At 44.2% G+C, this 21,860-nt stretch overlaps 1 protein-coding gene across 3 annotated transcripts in view; it reads right to left on the bottom strand.

The window, feature by feature from the left end:
• LOC124804903 (trans-1,2-dihydrobenzene-1,2-diol dehydrogenase-like) overlaps positions 1 to 21,860 on the bottom strand; it is a 104,025-nt gene that overhangs the window by 11,132 nt on the left and 71,033 nt on the right. For all 3 annotated transcript variants that reach the window (XM_047265278.1, XM_047265277.1, XM_047265276.1), the window contains exons 4-5: positions 18,029 to 18,278; positions 5,099 to 5,246 (exon numbers count right to left, since the gene is read on the bottom strand). In XM_047265278.1, coding sequence (XP_047121234.1) covers positions 5,099 to 5,246; positions 18,029 to 18,278 — 398 coding nt within the window. The remainder of the gene's footprint in view (positions 1 to 5,098; positions 5,247 to 18,028; positions 18,279 to 21,860) is intronic.

The raw sequence follows: 21,860 nt of genomic DNA on the forward strand, positions 1-21,860 counted from the left end.
TCTTCTGTGGGAGGTTCTGGGTTTGAGGGGATGAGGAAGTGGCTCTGGTTATTTGCTTCTGTACCAGGTCGGGAGGGTAGCTGCGGGATGCGATAGCTGTTTTCAGGTTGTTGGTGTAATGGTTCAGGGATTCCGGACTGGAGCAGATTCATTTGCCACGAAGACCTAGGCTGTGGGGAAGGGACCGTTTGATGTGGAATGGGTGGCAGCTGTCATAATGGAGGTACTGTTGCTTGTTGGTGGGTTTGATGTGGACAGACGTGTGAAGCTGGCCATTGGACAGATGGAGGTCAACGTCAAGGAAAGTGGCATGGGATCTGGACTAGGACCAGGTGAATCTAATGGAACCAAAGGAGTTGAGGTTGGAGAGGAAATTCTGGAGTTGTTCTTCACTGTGAGTTCAGATCATGAAGATGTCATCAATAAATCTGTACCAAACTTTGGGTTGGCAGGCCTGGGTAACCAAGAAGGCTTCCTCTAAGGAACCCATGAACAGGTTGGCGTACGAGGGGGCCATCCTGGTGCCCATGGCGGTTCCCTTTAATTGTTGGTATGTCTGACCTTCAAAAGTGAAGAAGTTGTGAGTCAGGATGAAGCTGGCTAAGGTGATGAGGAAAGAGGTTTTAGGTAGGGTGGCAGGTGATCAAAGTGAAAGGAAGTGCTCCATCGCAGCAAGGCCCTGGACGTGCGGAATATTTGTGTATAAGGACGTGGCATCAATGGTTACAAGGATGGTTTTCAGGGGTAACAGACTGGGTAAGGATTCCAGGCGTTAGAGAAAGTGGTTGGTGTCTTTGATGAAGGATGGGAGACTGCATGTAATGGGTTGAAGGTGTTGATCTACATAGGCAGAGATACATTCTGTGGGGGCTTGGTAACCAGCTATAATGCGAAGGAGGTAACGCAGACTATGGGTTGATAAATGCAGCAACATTTGGATGTGGATACCATCCGGTCCTGGGGCGGAGGAGCGATAAGAATAGAGTGCTTGTTGGAGTTTCTGCATGGAGAAAACAGTATTATAGCTTTTGCGATTTTGAGAGAAGAAAGCAAGAGGTTGCACTTCCGCTGCACGTTTCTTCGGGAGAAACGCTGGCGGGTAATTTGAAGAGCTCGAAATCACAGCAAAGTGTTTACCCAAGGAGTTAGAAATTCCGACGGGGTCCACTAACGTATCACGCGCGACAGTGAGCCCAGAGACTGGGGAGAAACTAGGCGCGCCAGATAACCGTCGAATTAGACTCCAAACTTCCGAGGAGGGAGTGAAGTTGTTAAATGAGCTAGTAAAGAATTTCCAGCTTGCCTTCTTGCTATCGCGGATGACGCGACGGTATCGCGCACGAACTGCTTATAGCGGATACAGTTGGCCAAAGTAGGATGGTGGCGGAAAACACGAAGAGCACGTTGCCGCTCACGTATTGCGTCACGGCATGCCTCGTTCCACCAAGGAACTGGGGGGCGCCGGGGCAATTCGGAGGTGCGTGGTATTGAACGTTCCGCAGCTGTAAGAATAACGTCGGTAAGATGTGTGACCTCATCGTCGATGCTAGGAAAGTGACGGTCATCGAATGTCGCTAGAGACGAAAAAAGTGTCCAATCGGCTTGGGCAAACTTCCAGCGTCGCGGGCGCATATATGGCAGTTGAGGCTGCAGTCTAAAGACACATGGAAAGTGGTCACTTGAGTGTGTATCATCAAGGGCGAACCATTCGAAGCGCCGAGCTAGCGGAACGGTACCGACCGAAAAGTCCAAGTGAGAGACATTTGTCGTGGAGGCAGACAAAAATGTAGGGACTCCAGTGTTGAGGCAAACTAGATCCGCTTGGTGGAAGACGTCTAGCAATAGTGAGCCATGTGGACAAGGATGTGGAGATCCCCAAAGCGGGTGGTGGGCATTGAAGTCCCCAACCAGCAAATAGGGGGGTGGAAGCTGACCAAGAAGATGAAGGAGATCAGCTCGTGCCATTGGTGTGGACGATGGAATGTATACAGTACAAAGAGAAAAGGTATATCCAGAAAGGGAAAGACAGACAGCGACAGCTTGGAAGGAAGTGTTTAAGTGGATTGGGTGATAATGGAGAGTATCATGGAGAAGAATCATGAGTCCTCCATGGGCTGGAGTGCCTTCAACAGAGGGGAGATCAAATCGGATGGACTGAAAATGCAGGAGAACAAAGCGGTCATGGGGACGCAGCTTTGTTTCCTGAAGACAGAAGATGACCAGTGAGTAGGATCGTAAGAGGATCGACAATTCATCCCGATTGGCTCGAATGCTGCAGATATTCCAGTGGATAATGGACATAGGGGGAACAGAAAATGAAGGCATGTGACCAAGGTTGCCGTCAACTCAACGACTGCTCAGAGCTTGCGACCGACAGCATGGAATGGCATTCAGCCGAAGGCAGAAGATCATGATACATAGGTTGTTCAGGAGCAGCTCCTGCCACCAGCGATCGGCCAGTTGATCGGCCGCCAGCAGTGCGCCTCGGCGACACGGAAGACAGCCGAGGGCGATTTCCGCCAGGTGGTGCTGTAGATGGGACACGCCTTGGCGGAGAAGGAGATGAACTGGGCTTCTTATTAGCCTTCTTGGAAATACGATGTTTAGATGAAGGAGGAACTGATGGTTGTGAAGTTGGGGTACGTAAAAAATCTTCATGAGTATGCTCTTTTTTCGAAGTCTTGGTGTCTGACTTTTGGGCTCGAGATTTAGCAGAACCCGATGAAGGGTGATCCATAGAGTGGGCAGGCGAAAGTGGTGAGGTTGAACGGGCGATCTTTGCGCTGGCCGATCTGACGACCGTGGTACTAAAGGTGAAGTCGCAAGTTTGCGTGGCCGCCTCCTTTGTTGGCCGAGGAGAAGCAAGGATAGTGCTGTATTTTCCTGTCTGAGGCACGGTGGGCTGTCGACTGGCGAATAATTTTCGAGCAGCAAAGGTCGACACCTTTTCCTTCACTCTTATTTCCTGGATGAGCTTTTCGTCCTTAAAAATGGGGCAATCTCGAGCGGAAGCAGTGTGGTCACCCATACAGTTGATGCAGCGAGGGGATGGAGGTGGACAAGCACCCTCATGGGCATCCTTGCCACACGTAACACATTTGGCCGGATTGGAACAGGACTGACTGGTGTGATTGAACCGCTGACACAGATAGCAACGCGTAGGGTTTGGGACGTAAGGGCAAATGGAAATTATCTCATAGCCTGCTTTGATTTTCGATGGGAGTTGAACTTTGTCAAATGTCAAGAAGACAGTGCGGGTTGGAATAATGTTCGTGTCAACCCTTTTCATAACTCTATGAACAGCCGTTACGCCCTGGTCAGGCAGGTAGTGCTGAATTTCTTTGTCAGACAATCCATCGAGGGAGCGTGTATAAACAACTCCACGCGAGGAATTTAAAGTGCGGTGTGCTTCAACCTGCACAGGGAAGGTGTGGAGCAGTGAAGTATGCAGCAATTTTTGTGCCTGGAGGGCACTGACTGTTTCTAACAACAAGGTGCCATTCCGTAATCTGGAACAAGACTTTACAGGACCTGCAATTGCGTCGACACCTTTCTGAATAATGAAAGGGTTGACCGTGGAGAAGTCGTGACCTTCGTCAGACCGAGAAACAACAAGGAACTGTGGCAACAATGGAAGAACTGTCTGTGGCTGAGACTCAGTGAACTTACGTTGTGAGCAGACATAGTGGAAGGTGAGGAAACTATTGCGGAAGAATCCCCCATGATTACCAGCGTCTCCGATGGCACGCTCCTCCCTTGTGGGGGCCCTCTCTGAGAGCACTCCCGCCTTAGGTGATTGTTCACACCTCAGGTCACACCTCCCGACAAACAGATGGAGGGACCAATGGGCACTTTCGGAAGGTATCAGCTTGGGTAATCACCCCTCCCTGGGCCTGGCCGTTACCAGGGGGTACGTACGTGTCCTACCTGTCTGCCCAGGGCGGGGAATTACGCGTTACCCCGTCACCGGCTACGCATGGAAATGCGTGGGTCGGCCTTCAGACACACACAGGGAGGAAAAAAGAGAAAGGGAAAGGAAAGAAGAGGGGTCTCAAACTCCGCAGTGGAGAAAAGCGTAAAGAGAAGGACAAAGGAAGGATGAAGACATACAAGCAGAGAAGGCGAAGAATGCGTTACATTTACGAGCGTCCGTCTCCGGACGTAGGTACAAACCATACTCCCAGAGGGGGAGAAAGGGAAGGAAAGAGCCAGAGGTGAGGGGAGGGGGGGGGGGGGGGGGGGCGAAGATCGGGGATAGGGAAGGATGCGGAAAAGGAAGGTATGCAGCCCGGAATGGAAGGAGGGCCACATTAGCTCGGGGTCCCGTGCTCGCTACGCACGTACCCACAAAAGCGTTGTGGACCCCCTGGGGGGAACTCGAGGGATGACCAAAGTGTATCATCATAATTAGAATGTATTCTTAAACATCCTATGGGTGACCTTTCTGCATTGTGTTTAATCACTCACATAACAGTGGTCCCCTTTGACATGGCAATCTCACAGTAAACAGAACAATTGTTTGAAGACACTACCACAACCTCTGCATTTCTATTAAGTCTCAAAAAGCAAATATAATGAAAATGTTAGTTGTTCTATACTCGATACGGCATAAAAAAACCTCTTTGAATGTAGAGCTTTAAAGTACATTTACAAGTGCAACATACCAAATAAACAATGATAGCTGATAAATTGTCTTAGCAAAATATTGCCACACTAATTAACATACATGCTATAAACTTATGCACTTATCTAATAAATAATTTGTGGTACAGGTAAAGACCATGACCAGGCATTTAAGTGGATGACATTAACAAAAAAATAACTACCACTCCATTTACAATGTCAGAAATTGGCTTCAAAAATCAAAAGGCAAGTACACCTAAAATGAGCCTTTTATATTCTAGTTGAAACACAACTTTGATAAAATGAAGCAGTTTTTCCATTTCATGTTATCAACTTCAAAATCTTGTTTCTTAGAAGCTAAACACAGTTACATATATATTTGCCTGCCTATATGTGGTTTCATAAAAAATGGCAAAACAATCCTGAAAACTTATGGAAACTTTCTTTTGTGTGAAGTGCTTAAAATATATCATACCTTCTCTCAGGCATCGCCTAACTTCCATAGCCTCGTAGCGTAGCCCTGCACTGTTTATGAAATTAAATGCCTTTGATGCTGTTGGAAGAATAAAATCAGATGTCTTGTCTGGTGCTGCCACTCTTGTAGGGCACCAGAAATTTGGTATCTGTACAAATAACATCAAACAAATTAAGTAATCTGATTTCAAGCATAGTGATGGAAACATTTTAACACAAGGGGTGCAGTTACAGTGTATTTCCTAAAACGTCATACAAAGTCCAACTTACATGGTTGTTAAAAACTGTGGTTTACTAACAACACAAGAGTAGCCTGTGAGGCAATTCTACAAATCATTAAAACACTCCATAAAATATTCACAGTCAAGGCATTGTCTTAGTTAACTATGACAGTGTTAAAATATTCAATTCACTGCCTAATAATATCCAAGACACAAGAAGTTATATTTCCTTCTCAGAATGGATGGAAGAGGTTACTTTGAAAAATACTGGTAGTTTACACTGAAGACAGTGAATATACAGGAGCTATAATAATTATCAACTGCAATATACTACATAGTCAGGACACCATAGATCCATCAGGTGTACCCTCCCGAGACGATGGAAGGAACATGCTTTGACATTATTTTAGCTCCATACTAATGTCCAAGGCAAACAAAATATGTACAACCGTGAAAGAAATATTCAGAATCTGCCCTCCTGCTCACGAAAGAGACAGCTATTAACTACTCATATCTAAGTTCTAAATAAAGATTAAGCAAGAGGCATTAGTTGCATGTATAAATTTGACACCCAAGATAAAGAAGTACTTTGTAAAGAGGTTTTTCATTTCATGAATATATGGCAAATCAAATGACAAGGTGGAAAGTCATTCAAGAGAAAAACTTGCAAAGCTGACACTGTGACAGTGGAAGTATTAAACCTGTCTCTTAGTATATAGAAATCACTAACTGTCAATGGTTGCAGCTCAATGGAAGCACACTATGGATGGCAATGCAACACAGCAGATTACAACTGAATCACAGCAGCCACACTTCCAGCAAAGAGCACCTGTCTGGTTGATTGGTTTAAAAGGGGGGGAAAGGGATCAAACTGCAAGGTCATTGGTCCCTTGTTCCCCATAGAACAATTAGTCAAGGGAAAGAAGGAAACAAAGACAACGTACGGCACAGTAAAAGGAGAAAGGAAGAACCAGAAGAAGACAGGAGGACAACAAACACTACAATGGACAAAACAGGACATGAAAACCACAGAGACACGCAAGAAACAGGGAGAAGAGATTAAAAACAAGAAAGCAGAGTACCATGGCTGGCTGACCATAAGAATAGAAAAGGAGAACAACACTCTGCAACACATTAAAACCTCCGCCCTAAAAGCCCTAGGGTTGAGGACACAAAAGGATGAAGGACACGTGCTAAAACTCAGATCAAACTATAAAACGTAAAACTAAAGCTGCTGTTGAGGCATTCTTGCCCAACACCGAAGGTAGGGTGCTGGGAAAGTTAAAAGTCCACCGCAGAATGGCTAAAAGTGGGCAGTCCAGCAAGAGGTGGACAACTGTCATTTGGGAGCCACAGTGACACTGATGTGGGTCCTTGCAATGAAGGAGGTAGCCATGTGTGAGCCACATATGGCCAATGCAGAGCCGACAAAGGACAACAGATTCACTGCGAGAAGCACGCAGGGACGGCTTCCAGACATTTGCAGTCTCCTTAATGACACCCAGTTTGTTGCGCATACTGTTATGCCACTTCGTCTCCCAAAGCCTAAACACCTTGCGGCGTAAGACACAACGCAGTTCAGAGATGCCATCTCCAGGAGTGATTTCCATGTGGCCTGTTTGGCCAGCCTGTCAGCAAGTTTGTTGCCTGGGATTCTGATGTGATCTGAGGTCCACACAAACAACACTGGAAAATTTGGAAATTTGTGCTAAGTCCTATGGGACCAAACTGCTGAGGTCATCGGTCCCTAAGCTTACCACTACCTAATCTAACTTAAACTAACTTATGCTAAAGACAAGCACATGCACATTCATGCCCGAGAGAGGATGAGATGATGATTGATGATGATTGGTTTGTGGGGCACTCAACTGCACGGTTATCAGCACCTATAAAAATTCTGTACCTTCGCTCAGCCCAATCTCGCCACTTTCACAAATGATGATGAAATGATGAGGACAACACGAACACCCAGTCATCTCGAGGCAGGCTCGGGAAGTGAGAATGCGACCGTGAGACCACGGGCTGCAGACCCGAGGGAGGACTTGAACCTCTGACAGGGGCAGATGCACGAACCGTGACAAGGTGTCTCAGACTGCCCAACTACCCTACGTGACAAACACCACTGAATCACTGGACCGTTCCAGGCCAAAGATGGACCTCTAGATGTTTGCTACACAAGGATGGCGAGGGTAGCGCTGGTCGACAGCTTGTAAGCTGCTCAGGGAGTCAGAACAGAGAAGAAACAACTAACCAGAACAAGAACAGATGTACTGATGTGCACAAAATATGGCCACAAGCTCTGCAGTGAATACACTGCAGTCAGCGGGCAAGGAATGCTGTTCAATATTGCCTCTGTGGACACAGGTGAAGCCAACATTACCATCAGCCATCGAGCCGTCTGTGTAAGCAACTTCAGAACCCCATAACACATCAAGAATCAACAGGAAGTGACAGCGGAGAGTGGTGGGGTTAATGGAATCCTTAGGGCCATGCAAAAGGTCCAGACGAAGCTTCGGCCGAAGTGTACACCATGGAGGTGTATGTGAATGGATCTCAAGTTAAGAGAGAAGGGATCGCACACGAACCGCAGTCGTGAGCCCTGACTTGGGCCGCCGATGCGGGAGATTAGCTGCCACGGATGGGAAAAGGAGATGGTAATTCGGACGCCCATGAGAACTACAAATGTGAGCAACATAGCTGGAAGTTGTACATGTCGGGTCTGCAGTGGAGGGACTCCTGCCTCCACCAGGACACTGGTCACTGGACTCTTTCTAAAAGCTCCCGTCACTAGGCGAACACTACAGTGGTGCACTGGGTCGAGTAAATGCAATGCTGAGGCTGCCGCCGAACCACAAACCAGACTCCCATTGTCAAGACAAGATTGAACAATGGCTCTGTAGAGTTGCAGCAGCGTAGAGCAGTCTGCACCCCAGTTGGTGTTGCTCAGGCAGCGGAGAGCATTGAGGTGCTGCCAGCAATCCTGCTTAAGCAGACTAAAGTGAGGTAGCCAAGTCAATCGGGCATAAAAAACCTGTCCTCAGAATCAATACGTCTCCACTACAGTGAGTGGATCATCATTAAGATAAAGTTCAGGTTCCAGATCAATGGTACCACTAAGCAACACCAGTACTGGAGGAGTAATACGAAATGCAGAACTCATCCGCATACAGAGAAGGGGAGACCAACAGCCCTACAGCTGCTGCTAGACTGTTAATAACCACTAAAAATACAGACACACTCAATACGGAGCCCTGAGGAACGCCATTCTCCTGAATACGGGGGAGGGAACTACGGGAGGCACCAACTTGGACACAGAAAGTACGGAGCAACAGGAAGTTTTGGATAAAAATCAGGAGTGAGGCCTGGAGACCCCATGCATACAATGTGGCAAGGATATGATGCCATCAAGTTGTGTCGTATGCTTAATGTAAGTAAAAAAAGACAGCAACCAGATGTTGATGTCTGGAAAAGGCTATTTGGATGGCAGACTCGAGGGACACAAGATAATCAGTTGTAAAGTGACTCTGGTGGAAGCCGCCAGGACATGGAGCCAGTAGGCCACGTGACTCCAGGATCCAACCCGACTGCTGACACACCATATGTTCCAGCAGCTAACAATGAATATTGGTGAGACTGATGGGCCGATAGCTATCCACATCAAGCAGATTTTTACCGGGTTTTAGCACTGGAATGATGGTGCTCTCCCACCATTGTAACGGAAAGATGCCATCGCTCCAGATCTGGTTGAAGGTGACGAGAAGATATTGCTTATAGTCAGACAAGGGTTGTTTAATCATCTGACTGTGGATCCAATCCGGCCCGGGAGCTGTGTCAGGGCAATGTGCAAGGGCACTGAGGAACTCCCACTCCGTAAATGGGGTATTATAGGGTTCACTGTGGCATGTAGTGAACGAGAGGACTTTCCTTTCCATGCACCGTATGAGGGTGCGAAAGGCTGGGGGGCTAGTTCTCCGACACAGAGGCTGAGCATAGTGCTCAGTAAAGTGCACGGCAATCACGTTTGCGTCGGTAGAGAGCACGCCATTGATGTTAATGTCAGGGACACCTGTTGGGGGTCTGGTACCCAAAAGGACGTCTGATGTTCATCCAGACTTGGGAAGGTGACGTATGGCATCCAATGGTCGACACGTACCTCACCCAACACCCCTGTTTCCGTCGTTTCATAAGCACGCGAACGCGGCCATGGAGCCGCTTGAAGGCTATTAAGTGTTCTAGGGAAAGATGCCATTTATGTCGCTGTAGAGCTTGCCGATGCTCTTTAATTGCCTCAGCGACTTCCAGTTACCACCAAGGGTCTGTCTTTCGCCGGGGGCACCCCAGAGAATGAAGGATCATGTTTTCTGCTGCAGAAAGTTTTGTTGTAGTGACCTGCTCAATCACGACATTAATGGCACCATGTGGGGGAGACTCAATGGTGACAGCAGAGGTGAAGGCTACCCAGTCTGCCTTGTTTAAAGCCCACCTGGGTAGGTGTCCATGGGTATGACGCTGGGGGAGTGACAGGAAGATGGGAAAGTGGCCACTACCACACAGGTCATCATGTGCTCTCCAGTGGATAGATGGGAGGAGTCCTGGGCTGCAAATTGATAAATCAATGGCCGAGTAACTACCGTTACCCAGACTGAGATGTGTGGCGGCCCAAGTATTTAAGAGGCAGAAGTCGATTCGGGACAGTAACTTTTCGACATCTCTGCCACGGCCAGTAAGCATGGTGCTACCCTGTAAGGGGTTATGGGCGATAAAATCTTCCAAAAGTAGGAAAGGTTTAGAGAGTTGATCAGTCAGTGCAGCCAACATGTTCGGGGGTACCGCACAATCTGGAGGGAGATATACATTGCAGACAGTTATTTCCTGCATCGTCTGTATCCTGACAGCCACAGCTTCAAGAGGAGTTTGAAGGGGCACAGGTTCACTACATACCGAGTTCAGGACGTAAACGCGAACTCCACCCGACACACTATTATATGGTTCTTGTAATATTCCCTGTGGAGGACAGGGGTCCACATTGCCGGGAACCAGGTTTCCTAGAGGGCAATGCAGAAAATGCAGGTGGGTCATTCCAAGTCAAGTATCCCAGTTTATAAGATGATCCCAGCTCAATCATCTTCAATTTTGATGAAATTTGTACAGGCTGTACCTGAGGGCCCTACATGAACTTATGCAAAGTTTCAGGCTCGCCTGTAACTTGGTTGAGGTGCTAGAGCCATTTTCGTGAAGACCACTTTTACAGACACCGAAAAGTTGTTAAGAAATCGTCAAGTTTGGCTTTCCACTGTTCCTAATGTAAAAGAGCTAGACTCTTGCTTCTGGGTATAATGGTACAACTTTGTGTGCTCTACACACAAATGTTGCAAATGAAGTTCAGAAAGCAATGAATTTGGCATTATCTCAGTTCAAAGTGGGCAACAAATCATGTCAGGAGAAATTTTCACCATAGTTTAACGAGACGTAAGTAGTGGAGAAACTGTGCTATGGACCTGGTCTTTTGCCAAACTATTGTCTGTGTGGGTGTTTAGTATATCACAAATTTTGGCCTGGCTTGTGTGTTTAATTACTGTGCTACCATCCCGTAAATTTGCTAAAAAACATGAATTTATCATAATATACCCGTGTTCAAAGTCATGTACCTCAAGACGGACACCTACCACATTACATTCATTAACACCATTCAACAGAGCACATTTTATTCTATTAGAAAAACTTATTTTCATCTTGGTGTCTCTTTGGGTAAGGTGCAAAAAATTCGCCTAAACTACTGACTTTTTTGGTAATTTGGAAAATCCTTGCACTGGTCCATGGTGGCTATGTCACTACCAATCTCAAGACTGGTAACGCCATCACCAAGGGGCCACGCCCGATAGCCATGCAAGGTCAGCCATGGGTGGATTTCTTTACTGCAGGTTCCCAAGCCTGAAAGTGGGTGTCTAGCACGTTCCCAAGCTGGAATGCAAATATCTAGCAGGTTCCCAAGTCTGAATGTGGATATATAGCGCGTTCCCAAGCCTTTTTTGGGTCTCTGTGGTTCCCAATTCTTCAATTGTTAAATGTTTTAAATTTTTTGCTGATGTCCAAAACTATTGCTTCCAGCAAACTGTATCGTCGCCCCATCACTGAAGCAGCTGGGACTGGATGACTGCAATCATCTGTTGTTCTGCGATCCAGCATATGTCTCTACTAGTAGGCCAATGAAATGATTGAGCAGCTCCATGAGGATGTATGAAATTAATCAAGGCATCTTTTTCTTCACATGAAACCTCACAGATATTTCCTATCCACCATTTTCCATCATAAGCACAAGTAATATAATGGCCAGGCTGTAGTTCCTAATGGCAACATGTTTAGTAGCAACTTCAGCATGTCGGTTAACATTTGCTATGAAGGACATTGTATCATTTGATGCTCTGTGAATCTTAAGTCGCTTTTCATCAACTGACACAAAATGGTGGTGGTCTCTTGTACCAGACACTGTACATCCATCCTCAAAATGTTTCTCTTGATCAATTTTTGCATATTCAATAATTTCTTTTTTAATATAAATAAATTCAATGCCATGAACTTTTTTTGTAATATTCAAACAGATCAGTTGGTGTTCAGATTTGGTTGTCAATTGGGTGTTGAAGACTAGCTCTTGCTACTAAACGCTTTACTGTGCCCCCAATTCCGTCACATGGTGATTTCCCATGGCTTGTTCTGAAAAACTTCCATTCTGCAGTAATGCCAAAATCTTTTTGATAATGGCAAAGATTTAGGAAGCTCTTAAAATATTTGTACTGTGTTGCAGAACTGTCACTAAAATAATGAATATGCTTAATTTCTTTAAAAATGCACTTGAGGGATTTGATAAAGTACATTAAAAACACATGCATTGCAACTGTGTCATGTTGGAGGCAATCACTGATTATGCAGTAGCTGACACTCTTTAGGTCTTCATTACCTTTGTAGTAAATGACAAATGGACGTATTGTAGCTTGACTATTTTCCCAATGGAATCCCTGCACTGCGTCTTGGACATTAAAGGAATACTTTTCTGTGAAATCCATTAATATAATCAATTCTCCTCGTTTGAGACCTTCTTTAGTGAACTGCAAATGCTTGCTCTGATGCTTTGCAATGTAGTGGTGAGTAGAAAGGGCCAACAGTTTTGTAACTAATAGTTAATGAATTCTTCAGCCGTCATTTCTCTGGTTTCAAGTGTGTATCTATCAGTGTGAGTCCATTGTTTGAACTGAATCGTATTGTCAGGATCAATATCTGCAAAAGCGCTTTCCAAATATTCATTTAGAGCTTCTGTTCCTGGACATACTTCACAGCGATGAAGCATGCAATCCTTTGTTTCCAAATTACAGACAATTTTGCTCAGTAAAATTTTGTAATCTTCTTTTATTTGGCTATTATAATCTTCTTTTATTGGGCTATGTGCCAACATTAGTTTCATATTGTGATGTATTGTGCAGACACAAACTGAATGTCAACCAGCTGTGCCTACAGTCACACACAACTTTGGCCTTAATTCACAAAAATTGGAAAATCCAATTTCCGGTCTTCTTTTAAGCTGCTCAGTAATAAGTATTTCTGTTTTTTAACCTTTTCTCCATCTATCCTTACAGTAATACAGTCCTTTTTTCCTGGGTAAATCGAACTAAACTCTTCATCATAAAAATGTTCTATCACTCTTACGTTCACATCCTCCGAAAGCTTTTTCCCACATTTACCATTGAGCTGTGCCAATATTCCCCGTTCAGCTTTTAACTTTCTAGCCTTCCTTACCATTCTTTCTGAAACACAAAATTCTTCCATAGCCTTTTGATAGACTAGCTTTGGGGAACTAAGGTCAAAATTTGAATTTTCTCGTTATTATTTGGTATATGTAATTTTTCCTTCAATTCTTGGATCAGCTCAATGTAATCTGAACAAGTCAAGCATTGCTTGCTTATGGATGGTTGCTCCAATTCACTGGGATCAAGTCCTCCCACTTCTGCAATTTTCTTAATAATTGCACCTTCAACTTCATGTATTTTGCTCTTTGCATATCCTTTTGTAATCCTTGCACCAATTCATTGAAATGTTAATGGTGATATTCCAACAGATGTTAAGCTTGTATTAAAATTGTGACCAACATTAGTCTAATCATCTTCATCCGACTGATATGTATCGTCCATTTGTGAATATTTCAGTGTAATTCTTTTCTACAGGAAGGGCACATTTTTAGCCTGGTTTAATATCAGACATGGTTATCCATTTTAGTAGGTCAGGTGCTACTATGTTGATTGAGCACAAGCTTTTTCGTGCAGTGTGGTTTTTCTTGCCAAATGGGTTGCAGCATGATCTTTGCAAAAATTCAAATCTTTTTAGGAGTAAAGCTTCATGATGATGGAAGCATAGTTTAGTATTTTCAGTAGAGTGTAAACCACTCCGTCTAGTAAGTAATTCTTGTTCTTCTAAGGAAAGTTGCTTTACAGCTTTCAGTCCTTTCAAGGCACTATATGTTGTTAAATGGCATGGGGAATCAGTATTTCCGAAACTGCATATATTAACTTGTTCTTCCATTTTAGCAACAACTTGATATGCTTCAGACACTAAAATCTAATTGTCGAGTCCTAAATAAAGAAAAGAAATAAAATTAATAAGCATTCAGCTTCCCCAAAATTATGTAGCAATCTCTAGTACAGTTAAGTGGTTAAATTTAGCAGTGAACTTGTCACAAACAGGTTTAAAAACACTGAATAAACAGCAAAATGAATATTTAAACAGTGAAGACATGAGCAACAAAATTCCAAATTTTAGGCGACATTTTTGCACCTTACCCAAAGAGAAACCAAAATGAAAATAAGTTTTTCTAATAGAATGAAATGCGCTCTGTTGAATGGTGTTAATGAATGTAATGTGGTAGGTGTCCATTTTGAGATACATGACTGAACACAGGTATATTTTGATACATTCATGTTTTTTAGCAAATTTACAGGATGGTAGCAGAGTAATTAAACACACAAGCCAGGCCAAAATTTGTGATATACTAAACACCCGGACAGACGGTAGTTTGGCAAAAGACCAGGTCCATAGCACACTTTCTCCACTACTTATGCCTCGTTAAACTATGGTGAAAATTTCTCGTGACATGATTTGTTGCCCACTTTGAACTGAGATTATGCCAAATGTATTGCTTTCTGAACTCTACTTGCAACATTTATAAGTAGAGCACACAAAGTTGTACCACTACACCCAGAAGCAAGAGTCTAGCTGTTTTACATTAGGAACAGTGGAATGCCAAACTTGACGATTTCTTAACAACTTTTCGGTGTCTGTAAAAGTGGTCTTCACGAATATGGCTCTAGTACCTCAACCAAGTTACGGGTGAGCCTGAAACTTTGCATAAGTTCATGCAGGGACCTCAGGTACATCCTGTACAAATTTCATCAAAATTGAAGATGGTCGAGATGGGAGCCCTAAGACACTTCACATGGAATGACCCAGGTGTAAAGCTTAACAGTTGCCATAGCTCAGTCAGGTGGTGGAAAAAAAAAATCGCTGCAATTCCACCGGAGGATGACGTGATCGTGAGACTGGGAAGGCACGAAACACTCAATGAGGTAGTCTACGCCTCAGGGTCACCTGCTGCCACTGACTTATTTCCTGAACAGGCTATATCCATTGTGTCTGAGGGTCTGGCAAGAACCAGGTCCTCAGCAGACGCCACAATCTTCATCTCGCCCTCAGACACAAAGCTCGTAGGCAGCGGTGTTGTGGGTGCCACCGTAATTCCCTTGGTCTTGGAGGTCTTCTTTCTGGATTTCTCTCGATGATCTTTGGGTTTCTCTGGCTGGGACGGTTTCACTGTTTCAGTCTGCAGGACTGAGCACGATCGTGTAGCCCTACGACCAGCTGCTTTTGGGCACTTCAACCACTGGCGGGTGTTATCTTTCCCACTAGCAGAAATGTGGGAAGGGAGTAACTCAAGGGACCCCTTCATAGAGAGAGGAGCCAAAGAAGACTTACGCTGCTTCAGCCGAGAAGTGGGGACTGGTGTCCCCGATGGTTGGGGGGACAGTGTTCCTGAGGTAGGTGGTGTGGGAGCAACAGGGAAGGGGGCAGGTGTAGGCTTCCGGCTCTGAGAGCCGACTGGAACTCGCGGAACTGATGGGGCTACAACTGTTCTCGTAGCAGCGGCATAAAAGAGGAGGTCATAGCCACAGGATGTAGGTGCTCAAATTTCCTCTTGGTCTTAATGTCAGTCAGTTGGTCCAGGGTCTTGTATTCCATGATTTTCCTTTCTTGCTGTAAAATCCTGCAATCTGGTGAGCAAGGTGAATGATGCTCTCCGCAGTTGACACAGGTGGGTCGGGTTTGGGGAAGGAGACCAAACAGCGAGGTCATCAGTCTCATCGGATTAGGGAAGTATCGGGAAGGAAGTCGGCCGAGCCCTTTCAGAGGAACCGTCCCGGCATCTGCCTGGAGTGATTGAGGGAAATCACGGAAAACGTAACTCAGGATGGCTGGATGCGGGATTGAACCGTCATCCTCCCGAATGCGAGTCCAGTGTGACGTAGATGGGAGGCGAGGCACACGGAGTATTGGGATGGGATGGGATGGACGTTCACAATCTCGACATGTGATGCTGGAAGTATAGCAGGAACGCATATGGCCGAACTACCAGCGCTTAAAGCACCGCATTGGGGGAGGGATATATGGCTTGACATCACAGAGGTAGACCATCACGTTGACCTTCTCGGGTAATGTGTCAGCCTCGGAAACTAAGATGAAGGCATTGGTGGGAACCTGATTGTCCCTTGGACCCAGATGGACGCGCCAGATGAAATGAACTCCTCGTCACTCTAAGATGGCGTGCAGCTCGTTGCCAGACTGCAAAAGAAGGTCCCTGTGGAATATTATACACTGGACCATATTTACGCCTGTATGAGGCGTGATGGTAACGGAAACATCCCGTAGCTTGTCACAAGCAAGTAATGCCCGTGACTGGGCAGAGGATGCTGTTTTTATCAAGACTGCCCTGACCGCATTTTGGACAAGCCCTCCATCTCCCCAAACTTGTCCTCTAAATGCTCTACAAAAAACTGAGGCTTCGTTGAGACAAAGGAGTCCCCATCAGCTCTCGTACATATGAGGTACCAGGGCGAAGAAGGTTCACCGCCATCCTTAGCCTGGTGTTCCTCCCATGGTGTGGCCAGGGAGGGGAACAATTTAGGATCATACTTCCTTGCATTGTACTGAGACTTGGAATACTTAGAGACTGCTGGCATTTGATCACCAGCAAGTGATGATGTGGTATGCTCCATCGCATGTCATCCACCCTGATGCCACCTACTCAGAGCAGGGCCCCTCCTCATGGGCACACCCAGCCGCAGCAAAGGCCACGTGGCAGGATGGCCATTGCCGGGCGTCCCGTTGCCCCAAGTGTGACAGGCATTTACTCTGTGGCATACGTCGGGAGTTAACGGCGCAGGCATCAGCAGAGCGATCCCTACATAGTCAGGAGGCTACAACCAACAGGGTACAAGGCGGCCCTGCCACAACGGACTGGCTACCGCGCTGGATATGAGATGCAAAGAATTCCATGGTCCTCATTGGCGCACAAGACGACACTGCATAGTGGGTGGAGGAAAACACAGCCAGGAAGGTGCTCTCGCTCAAGAGATGGAGGATGAGCAGGACTGCAATGCCACGACGAGAAAGTGGGCTAAAAATCTCAATGCACCACATAAGACGCCCTTTCCCAACTGGCTCGCTCTTTGGGAAAATTTTGAAAAATGGAGGTCAAACCCTACAGGGGACCATCACATAAAGACTGAAAGGTGTGACACTCCTTTTAGTTGCCTCTTACAACAGACAGGAATACCTCAGGCCTATTCTAACCCCAGGGCCTGCAGGGGTGGGCACCTAGGGTGGATGCTGGTCACTATAGTGTACTGGCAGGGAAACTCTGCAGAGTTGCCAGAGTCACCTCTGCCATCCCAATTAGTTAGCTGTGTAAGCCACTAATGGATTATGACAATTAGCAGCATATGAATAGGTCATAAGGATTGCTACCAGCAATAACTGGATGGTAATCACTGGTTCCAACATAGGAGTTACTGCTGCCATCTCCACCACTGCTGCGTAACAACCAAGCAGCAATGTGGTTGACAGAGGCTACCAACCAACATCCCAAGCCATCTAGTCCGCCCCTGACGTGCTTCCCCTTGGCACAGCTAGGACAAAGGTGGAGGATTTCAGTTCCACATGTTATCTACAGGTTTGTGAGTTCTCATGTCCCAGCCAGGCACTGATGACAATGAAACATGTATTGAGGGTGCCACACTTGCTTACATGGCACCACTGTACATGCAGCACTGTCCAGTGGGTGGGGCCTATTTTGTTTGAAGACACTTAAGGGGACACATTAAAAAGAGAGTCCTTAGTGCATGCTGCTTAATGTTCTCTTTCTTTGTATGCACAGTGCCTTTTACGAGAATTATTTAAACAGACCTAGTCATTCTTTCTAGATATCCTTTGATACTTTTGCTTTCAGTTGAGCTGCTGGCACTGTGAACTCTTATGTTCAGCTACTTCATAAAACTAGATCAGATATGCTCTGGTTGGATGCTACTTTAGATGATAAGAGCCTGCAAGATATAAAACATGCCTGTCTTTCAATACTACTTCATGCTACTGTAGAATGCAATGAAATTACATACCTTTAAACTGCCTTTGGTCCCCACTATAAATCCTTCATTAGGGAGATACGTTCGAGCATTTGTACTCAGCACTGCTGTTTTACCACCTTCATATGTTAATACACAGGCCATGCTATCATCACATCCAAATTCATTCAAGTGTCCAAGAGCAACAATATTTTTTGGGTGTACAGGACCAAATACAAATATAGCGAGCTGTAGGCAATAAACTGCCAAATCAAGTACAGTACCACGACCAAGCTCCTTTGATCTACAATGAAAAATAATTAAATGTGTTATTAATTTGCACCACACTGGCAATGTGTTAGATGTATTTCAGAATCATATAAATAAACAAAGGTAATCTGCACTCTTACAAGAACTTCAACCATTAAGATGAAGAATTAGTGAACATTGTATGAGAGAGTATTTCTATTTATGGTCTCCACTTTGGTGTAAATGATGTTTGACAAGTTCTGAATGGTTGTTGGCTTGATAGCGTATGCTTTAGATTTTGTTTGCTACTACAGAGTTCACCTTTGGCATGTTAGTGTACAAGATGTCCTGAAAGCAGCTAAGTGCTCAATGCAAGCATTTTTGCCTGTGTGTTTACTTATTATGTTTACTAGCTGAGTTCTGGTATTTCATTACTGTGTGTGTGACATGAATTGGTTTCAAAACCCCGAACAATATTAAGAAAAGGAAAGTTGCTATTCACCATATAGTGGAGATGCTGAGTCGCAGATAGTCATAACAAAAACTGCTTTTTGTTGCACCTATCTGCGACTCAGCATCTCCGCTATATGGTGAGTAGCAACTTTCCTTTTAGTAATATTGTTACATTCCATCTTGTATTTTCCATTGTTTGATTTCAAAAACCTAAGTAATTTCAACTCAAATTCAAACTTGTTTTTGTGTTAATTGTATCAAAGCTCATAAACGTCATGATATATTTAGCATTTTGACCACTGCGTGTTACATAAAACATTTCATAACATACCATCAGTTGAAATCTATATATGTGCTACATATAATTTTACTAGTAGTAACCTAATAAAGAAAAAGGGTTCGCCCAAAATTTTAGTGTATATCTACATGTATCATCAGTATTATCAAATATTTTTGCAAATTTTTGAAAGAAATGAGTGCTGCACATAAGATAGTTCAAAAGAAGTCAATGTTTATGAGTTACTGTTACTGTAGCATACATTATAACTAACAGCCATGTAACTGGCTCTTTTTACTGATCACCAGATTTGCTGCAGATGTATTCAAAACTTTAGAGAAAACCTCAGTTTTGCTATAATCAATCTTCCCTAATTATAGTATCTTCATTGGATGGATCATCCAACACTCAACTGGGACAATTACAGTTTTGTAAGTAGCGAGGATGACAAAAATCCTATGAAACATTGCTAAATGCCTTCCCTGAAAACTACCTAGAATGGATAGTTCAGAAGTCTACTCCACGATGGCAACAGGAGACCCAACCTCTTTGGGCAGATCCACACAAACTGAAATTAGTAACCATGAGACAGTTATAGCAACAATGATTACCAAAGTGTGAAGGGGGGCTAAAACAAGTAAAAAGATTTAAACGTTTTGCTAACTAGATAAAGAGGTGGTAGAGTCATCATTTAGCTCTGGACAAGAGCAAGTAGGAGAACTGTTGCTCAAGTTTAAATGAAAAGTTGACTATGCACTGTTCAGATGTGTATATAGTACAAGAGTTCATGAATGGGAGGGACATTCTACGATAAACAGTCACTATAAAGAAACTTAAAAAATAACAGACTACTACACAATAGATGTAAAATACAGCATGTGGCTATAAATAGGGAAATGCAATGCATGAATCCTTCAACAATTGCTGTAGCAGAAAATGCAAAAGATGCAACACTGTTTGCCCAAATATCAGGTGCTACATTGAATTTTCTGTGCACAGCTTCCAGAAATAACAAACACCTAACCCAGTTTTCACAACAATTTCCTGATGTCAAGCAAAAATACTGAAATCAGTAGTTTTCAAATGTTTCTTTACAGAGGAAAATCCTGTGTCCATCTTAATTCTCACACTACAGCAGCAAAGACGATAGACACAGACATTAGTGTCAATATTGTTGCAAAACAGCTGAAATTATTAAAACCAAGTAAAGCTCCAGGGTCTGATGGAACCTCTATCAGATTCCACACTGAATTTGTGGCTGACTTAGCTTCTTTTTAAACCTTAACGTACTGTAGATCCCACAAACAAAAAACTATGCCTGGAAGTTTGAAGAAAGCTCAGGTGACATCTATCTACAAGAAGGGCAGCAGAAGTGATGATGTTAGGTTTGTGGAGTGCTCAACTGCATGGTTATCAGTGCCTGTACAAATTCCCAACCTTTGCTCAGTCCAAACTTTCCACTCTCATGAATGATGAGTACAATACAAACGCCCAGTCATCGAGACAGGTGAAAATCCCTGACCCCGCCGGGAACTGAACCTGGGACCTCCTGCTCGGGAAGTGAGAACGTGACCACGAGCTGCAGACAGCAGCAGAAATGATCTTTTAAACTACTGCCCAACATCACTGATGTCCATCTGTTGTAGAATCCTACAACATACAATGAGTTATCTGTAACAGAATGACCTCCATGCGAACCAGCATGAATTCTGAAACATTGACCGTGCAAAACCCAACTTGAACTTTTCTCACACATCATCATGAAGGCCATATGCCAAGGCAATCAGTTGTGGGCTGTATTTCTTGACATTCAAAAAGAATCTGACAGTAATACACCACAGTTTGTTAATTAACCATCATTATATGGGATATAGAACAAAATTTGGGACTGAATTGAGGATTTCTTAAAGGAGGATGCAACAGGTTTTTTTGCATGGACAGTCATCGGCAGAAACAGAAGTAAATTTAGGCATGCACCACAAGACTGTATTGGGACCCTTGCTGTTCATGTCACATATTGACAACCTTGCAGATAACATTAATAGTAACCCCAGACCTTTCACTGATTGTGTAGTGGTTATTTATAACAAAATACTGTCTGAAAAAAGGCCTTACAAATATTCAGCATTGATAAGATTTGTCAGTGGTGCAAAGATTGGCAACCTGTTTTAAAATGAAATTGAATGATCACACAGGCTCAGCCATACATAAAGCAAATAGCATAATATGGTTTATTGGTAGAATAGTATGGAAATGCAATCAGTCTACAAAGAAGATTGTTTACAAATAATTTGTGTGACACATCCTAGTATTTTGCTCAACTGATGGGACACATACCAAAAAGGACTAACAGGGGATATTGAACATATACACAGAAGGGCAACATGAATGGTTGCAGGTTCATTTGATCTGTGGGAGAGTGTCACAGAGATGTTCAAGTAAGTGAACTGGCAGACTCTTCATGACAGATGCAAACTATCCCATGAAAGCCTAGTCACAAAGTGTCAAGAACCATTTTTAAGTGATGACTCTTCAAATATACTACTGCTCCCTCAGGAATCGCAAAACATGCTAATACTATTTATAATTGAATGGAACAGGAACAAGCTGTACTAATTGTTATGATAGGAAGTACTTTATGCCAAGTACTTCATAGTCATCTGCTGGATATGGATGTAAATGTAGATTTGAGGGAACAAAATCCCACGTTGATAAAGTGGGAAAATGGGGATAAAGTGGGAAAATGGGGTGGCCATTTAACATTACCACATTAAGAAACACGGCACTCTGGAGACATTCAGCATAAGGTCCCATGGGTGTTCTGGCCGTGTAAGCAATTGTTCCATCCTGTTGGAACCACACCTACAAATGGATCATCATGTGGCTCACTTATAGCACTACAAATTG

Source organism: Schistocerca piceifrons, chromosome 7, assembly GCF_021461385.2.
Source record: "Schistocerca piceifrons isolate TAMUIC-IGC-003096 chromosome 7, iqSchPice1.1, whole genome shotgun sequence".
Classification (NCBI taxonomy): Eukaryota; Metazoa; Arthropoda; class Insecta; order Orthoptera; family Acrididae; genus Schistocerca; species Schistocerca piceifrons.